Raw genomic sequence first — 5,986 nt, 5'->3', positions numbered from 1 at the left:
ATTGGTATACATACGAATAGTTAAGATTTGAAAATAAATCTCTAAATAATTAAGAAAATTGAATTTAAAAGTTAAAACGTAGCATTGAAAGCGACAAGTAAAAGGAATTTCATTTAGAGAAATGTTATTAACATTCCAAAAATTTCATTCTACCCCCTTCATAAATGTATTTTTCTTTCTAATTATAAAAAAAATTAGAAAGCAAAATAAAATTTTTAAAATGACAATAATAATTCCCTTCATTTAATACTAACGAAATATTTCCTTTTGGCTATGCCAAAATTTCAAAGAGACGGATGCTGTTCAGATATTTGTCATAGAATTTGAGCGAATTCCCATCACTAACGTCGATATTATGGGCGCTCAAACATAACCCTCATCTCATCCTCTCTCTCTCTCCTCTGTTTCTCTCTCATGGCTTCGTCGGCAGCCGGTGACCCTTCCGCCGACGAGCCAGTCACCCCGGCAGGCCGCCTCTTCCTCCAGCCCGAAATGAACCAAATAATCAACTGTGCCATCGGATTCCAAAACCCCATAAACATCGACTTAATCAAATCGACCCTCCAAAACTCTCCCCTCCTCTCCAACCCCAGATTCTCCAGCCTCCTCGTCCACGACTCCGACGGCCGCGAGCACTGGCGGAAGACCCCCCACGTCGACATCGACCGCCACGTCATCGTCCTCCACGAACCCCTCACCACATCACCCGTTGACCACGAGACAGCAGTCAACGACTACTTGGCCGAACTCTGCACTGGCACCGGCCTCCCCGCCGACAAGCCGCTCTGGGAATTCCACCTCCTCATGGCCCACAAGTGCGGCGTTGTTCGAATCCACCACGCCCTCGGCGATGGCGTGTCGCTCATGGCCTTATTGGTGGCTGGTTGCAGAAGAGCTGGAAACGAAGAAAAGATCCCGACTTTTCCTGGGAAGAGAAACAGAGCGAGTAAGGGACAGGGTTGGTGGGCTATGGTGATTGGGTTTTGGGGTATGATGTGGTTTAGCTTGATATTTGTTGTGGAGTTTGTGATGAGGAGCTTGTGGGTTTGCGACGGCAAGACGGAGATTAGCGGCGGCGATGGGGTTGAGCTCTGGCCGAGGAAGCTGGCCACTGCTCGGTTCCGGCTTCAGGACATGAAGCTAATCAAGAACTCTGTTCCAGATGCGGTAATTGGTTTGTAAATGCTTCTGCTTCTTGTCTTGTTTTGTTTCTAATTTTTTTTTTTTTTTTTCCTTTGGTGAACCAATATTTCTAAATTTGGTAAACAAAACTTTGGTCTTCATCTGCACATAAAGAACAACAAGGGTTGTGACTGAATTGTATGCCAAATTGCAATGCAGACCATCAATGATGTTCTTATAGGGGTGATCTCCTCAGGGCTATCAAGATATCTATATCACCGAAATCCAAACGGTAATTAAAATCTGAATCTAGTGCGCGTGCAATTAACATTAAAAAGATGGATGAACACAATTGTTCCTTTTTTTTCTCGTCAGGTTTGCGTGACGGGACTCGAATGACGGGGCTAGGCATGGTCAATTTAAGAAGGGAAGCTGGACTGCAGGTTTGTTTCTATGTTGTAGCTTTTAACCTTTTATACGTTTTCTTATGAAATTATTGAAATTTCGACTTGAACGAATCCGATTAGGAACTATCCGATTTGATGAAAGAAAATTCGGGGTCGGGTTGGGGTAACAAATTCGGCATGATGCTCCTACCGGTTTACTTTCATAAAAGCGGTGGTGACCCTTTAGCTTATTTGAGGAGAGCCAAGGCGATGCTTGACAGGAAGAAGCAATCTCTGGAGGCTCATTTTTCATACGCAATCGGACTTTTTGTAATGACCTACTTCGGAGCAAAGGTTGCTAGCTGGCTTAATTACAGGATTGTTTGCCACACTACCTTCACTATCTCGAATGTACTTGGCCCCCAAGAAGAAATCACACTTGGAGGCAACCCAATTACTTACCTAAGAGTGAATAATTCCGGCCTGCCTCATGTAACAGCTCTCTGAAATCACTTAAGTTTCTTCTAGGCATATTGATTGTCGAACAGAGCAGATAAGCGATTAAACGTGTAACTTGAATTTTTTTGCTGGTTGTTAATTCAGGCACTCACAATGCACATGATGAGCTATGCTGGAGGAGCAGATATGCAAATTTTGGTGGCCAAAGATATCATCCCGGACCCGGCGTTTCTCGCAAAGTGCTTTGAGGAGGCCTTGATTGATATGAAGGAAGCAGTTGCAGCTATCCACAGAACATAAGGAGCTCTATACAGGCGTTTAATATGAAAAGCAGGGAGATTTCATTAGAGTGTAGATTACAAAACTGGTCTAGGTATATGTATCAAAAGAAAAAATAGAAAATGTAGATTATAAAACAGCTTCTGGTTTTCCTTTATATGCTGGTGATCGCAATTCTGGTGATGATGGTGTTGTTATTGCAGAAGGTCAAGACTTGGTTGGATGGTTTGCATTTTGCGTGGCATAAACGGTTCAAAAGGCTTCTTTGGGAAGGTGTGCAACTTCTTGGCGCTTCAAAACCGTCTTACAAAACATCTAGTCCTACACTAGCTATTTTGATGAAATTCAGTTTATGCACATTTTCTGTGAAGCAAATTTTGTGGCGGATGCAAAGTGTAGCCAGAGGTCATACCTTGAATGTTTACAAGTTTGGCCTTATGAAGCTTTGTGTGCTTGGCAGATTGACTCCTTTAGTGGGGGTTCTCCTTTAGTGGGGGTTGCTGTCGTGGATTTTCTTTGTAATTTTTATTTCTTTTTTAAAGAAAAATAAAACACTAAAATTATTATTTTATAAGATTGGAATTGTATTTTTAGTGTTATTTTTATTCGGCTTTCTAGCCAAAATTGTTGCATAACTCCTCACCTTAGTCTCTAAGATTTGAAATCGATAGAATTGGTCCTTGAGATTGTTCATCATTAATTATTTTGGTCATTTCGTGAAAAATCACCATTAAATAAGGGACCAAAGTGATAAGTTATGCAAATCTCAGGTACAATTTTGCTAAAAAAATCTTTTTATTCGCCACTATGTTTGGATGAAATATTTTAAAGTTATATGGAACTTAAGTGAAATTTGTTAGATTGCACTACTAAATTAGAGGGTCACTTTGAAAATGACTTGATGCAACTCATTTAGGAAACTTTCAAGAGGGGTCGTTTTGAAAATCTGTTAAAATTGGCAGGGAGAGACACTTTTACTTTTTTTATTTTTTATTTTTTTTAACAAACGATATTATCTACACTAAGGGGGAGTAGGCTTAGCCTCACAATGGGCTAGCAATAGCAATAATGTAGTTCAATTTCGCATTTAGCGAGAATCGAACCTAGGACCTCTCACTTACAAATGAAGAGGAATACCACTAGACTGTAGTACTCAGTGGCCAATCATGAAAATGAAGAGATGCAATATATTTGAGGAAACTTTTAAGAGGTCATTTTGAAGGTCATTTTTTTTAGTATCTTTGCATTGCATTTCTAATGTTTTAATTGTATTTTAGTAGTGCTTGACTAGTGTTGGAAATGTGTTCTAAAGCCAATTATGAGATCATACTTTACCAACATTTCACATATTAAACTAACTCAGTTTAATATAAGGACAAAGATTATTGTTTAAAGCCGTCTCATTAACTTTTATACATTTAAATGATAAGCCCAAAGAATATATAATTAACAACAAAATGTAATCTAAAGTAGTTAGACTCACAAGACCTTTCTATATATATGCTAAAAGTTCCTGATCAGAGGATTGTCAATTGGGATTGACAATCCGAATAGACCAATACATACTATGTCTTCTCTCTGAAGAGTGACTAGTCTTGAATCATTGGTATGAAAGACACCAAGACAAATATGTAGGTGCTCAATAGAGAATGAGTCCACTAAATGCGATCAACCCGGACTTCCCATACTCATGTCATGTGAGAACTCACTAGTTGGAATAATGCAAAGTAGTCCTTTGACTTGAGGCATCATAGTTGTCTTATGGTTAAGTCCTTAATATTTGACTATGTTAAAGGCATTCAATTAGAGAGTGTCCACGACATATATAGTTGGGGTTAAGCTACTTAATAATGTAGGCATGTGAATGCACAACAAGGGATCTATAACCTTCAAGCTGTTGAAGGGGATACTCTATGACATGATTAAGAATCTCTGACCAAAGTATGGGTATGATTTACAAAGTATGTTCCAAATCACTTTCAAGGTAATCATATAAACAAAAAAATCACATTGGATAGTAGACATGAATAAACTAACAACCAAACAATGTGATCAAGAGTATTGGTTTGAAGAAAGACTGTATTGCAATGTAATCACATACTTAATAAGTTCTCCAACCTCTTCTACTTAGCTTGGGTAGCCATGACATACTGCTAGGCATCACTCATGGTTTATGAAAGCTCTTATGAGTAATAATCACCAAGGGAGAATTGAAAGCAACTTTCAATTCACAATCCATTAGTAAGTGTGGATGCAAATTTCTTCCTGCTTGTTCTTGGAAAAAATTGCACCTACAAAACAAACAACACCTTAGGTCAAGGCCAAGAGGCTCACGTGCCCACGATGAATGGAGGGGGGCTTTGGCCGAAGAACCTCCGATGCCAAAGTTAGAATTTTGAAGGGAAAGTGTTTGGAGAATTTAGAGAATTTAGCAAGAGTGTAGAACTTAGGTTTTGGAGAAAATGAGGGTGTTTATATAGGGGTGTGGCCGGCCCCTTTGGGAGGAGAAGGACTGGGCACTTGGATGATTTTTTGGGTGAGATTCATGATTTGTTAGCTAATTAATAATTAATTAGGTAATAAATCAATTAATTAGCTAATTAATATAATTAGAAAGGAATGATTTGGGGGTTACCTTGTGGAGAAGATTTGATGAGGATGGATGAAATAGGTTTTGAATAAATACCTATTTTGGGCACTTTTCACTTGATTGAGGGATGATTGCCCACTGCTTGCGCGTAGAAATCCCGATGTGTCTTGAGGGTAATCTTGTTTTTTTCACCCAAAAATCAACATGTCGCCTTCATATTTTTCTTGATTATTTTTGGCTTCACAGTAAGAGTTCTAATCACTATTGCCTCACAAACTAGAACGTAATGGATTGTGCATCGTATAAGGTAATGATTGATGGATATAATGGAGTTGAGTAAGGGAAGTTAATTGGTTTAATTGTTTTATTGCTAGGATTATTTAATATGTTAATTAATCAAATGAATAAGTTCATTTTAGACCTTAAGTTAGTGTTGGGCCTCAAAGCCCAATAGGATGTGAATAGTCAAACTCATTAACTTAAGTTGTGTGACAACTTAAAACACATTGGGCCTTAATCATCCTTGGTGTCAAAAGCTAGAAGTCTATGGAGTCCAACTCAAGGAGATGGATGAAGGCCCTCGCTTAAGGTGATTATCCTTTGCAAGGAAAAGATGAACTTCAAAGGTATAACAAATCTTAACTCTCTTTGTGAATTTGAGTTGAGTCTTTGGTTCACAACTGCTAGGGTTTATATTTCTTGGTCCAAATTTTGTTTTTTAGTGCATACAAGCATCCTTCCACCATTTAATTGTTACATGCATGCATATATGTTGCTCCATGAACTTAACATATTCAAAGTTTTCCTTCAACTAGTTCATTAATTAGTAGTGTTTGCATGGTATATCTTTAACAATTAAGTATAGAATTTCTTAAGACTATTTTTAGGTGAGGGACTTTTAATTTTCAAGGAATTGAGTCCAAATTAAGACTTATTTTAACTACGCCCACTGGAACTCAATTTTCATCTCACTTTACCCTATACAACTCAAAAGTAGCCACTTTACTCTATGAAACTAAAAATCGTTCTACTTTGACTTGTGGATTCTCTCTTCTACCTGAAAATCAAAAAGTCACCCCCTGAAACATAAATGGGGCCCACAATCCAATAAGACTATGTCACATGTGTTAATGGATCTGATAATAAAGTT

At 38.2% G+C, this 5,986-nt stretch overlaps 1 protein-coding gene across 2 annotated transcripts; it reads left to right on the top strand.

Annotated features, from left to right (window-relative positions):
* The first annotated feature begins 294 nt into the window (after nucleotides 1–294).
* Nucleotides 295–2,839, top strand: LOC137725332 (wax ester synthase/diacylglycerol acyltransferase 11-like). 2 transcript variants are annotated; one of them, XR_011067516.1, is made up of 6 exons: nucleotides 295–1,167; nucleotides 1,342–1,414; nucleotides 1,498–1,565; nucleotides 1,650–2,000; nucleotides 2,112–2,340; nucleotides 2,450–2,839. XR_011067516.1 is itself a non-coding variant. In XM_068463977.1 (5 exons), exons 1-5 carry the CDS (start codon nucleotides 415–417, stop codon nucleotides 2,265–2,267), a joined length of 1,401 nt encoding a protein of 466 aa, XP_068320078.1. In that variant the 5' UTR covers nucleotides 295–414; the 3' UTR covers nucleotides 2,268–2,839. The 2 variants fall into 2 exon arrangements, 1 of the variants encoding a protein (XP_068320078.1); XM_068463977.1 differs by having other exon boundaries at nucleotides 2,112–2,839.
* The last annotated feature ends 3,147 nt before the right edge of the window (nucleotides 2,840–5,986 follow it).

This window comes from Pyrus communis, chromosome 2, assembly GCF_963583255.1.
Source record: "Pyrus communis chromosome 2, drPyrComm1.1, whole genome shotgun sequence".
Taxonomy (NCBI): Eukaryota; Viridiplantae; Streptophyta; class Magnoliopsida; order Rosales; family Rosaceae; genus Pyrus; species Pyrus communis.
Note: the sequence above shows the minus strand (reverse complement) of the source record. Positions and strands in the feature narration are given on the sequence as shown.

Coding starts and splice junctions, on each gene's coding strand:
- LOC137725332 (XM_068463977.1), top strand. CDS start 415: ATGGCTTCGTCGGCAGCCGGTGACCCTTCCGCCGACGAGCCAGTCACC. Junction 1,168..1,341: donor AGAACTCTGTTCCAGATGCG/GTAATTGGTTTG, acceptor ATTGCAATGCAG/ACCATCAATGATGTTCTTAT. Junction 1,415..1,497: donor ATATCACCGAAATCCAAACG/GTAATTAAAATC, acceptor TTTTCTCGTCAG/GTTTGCGTGACGGGACTCGA.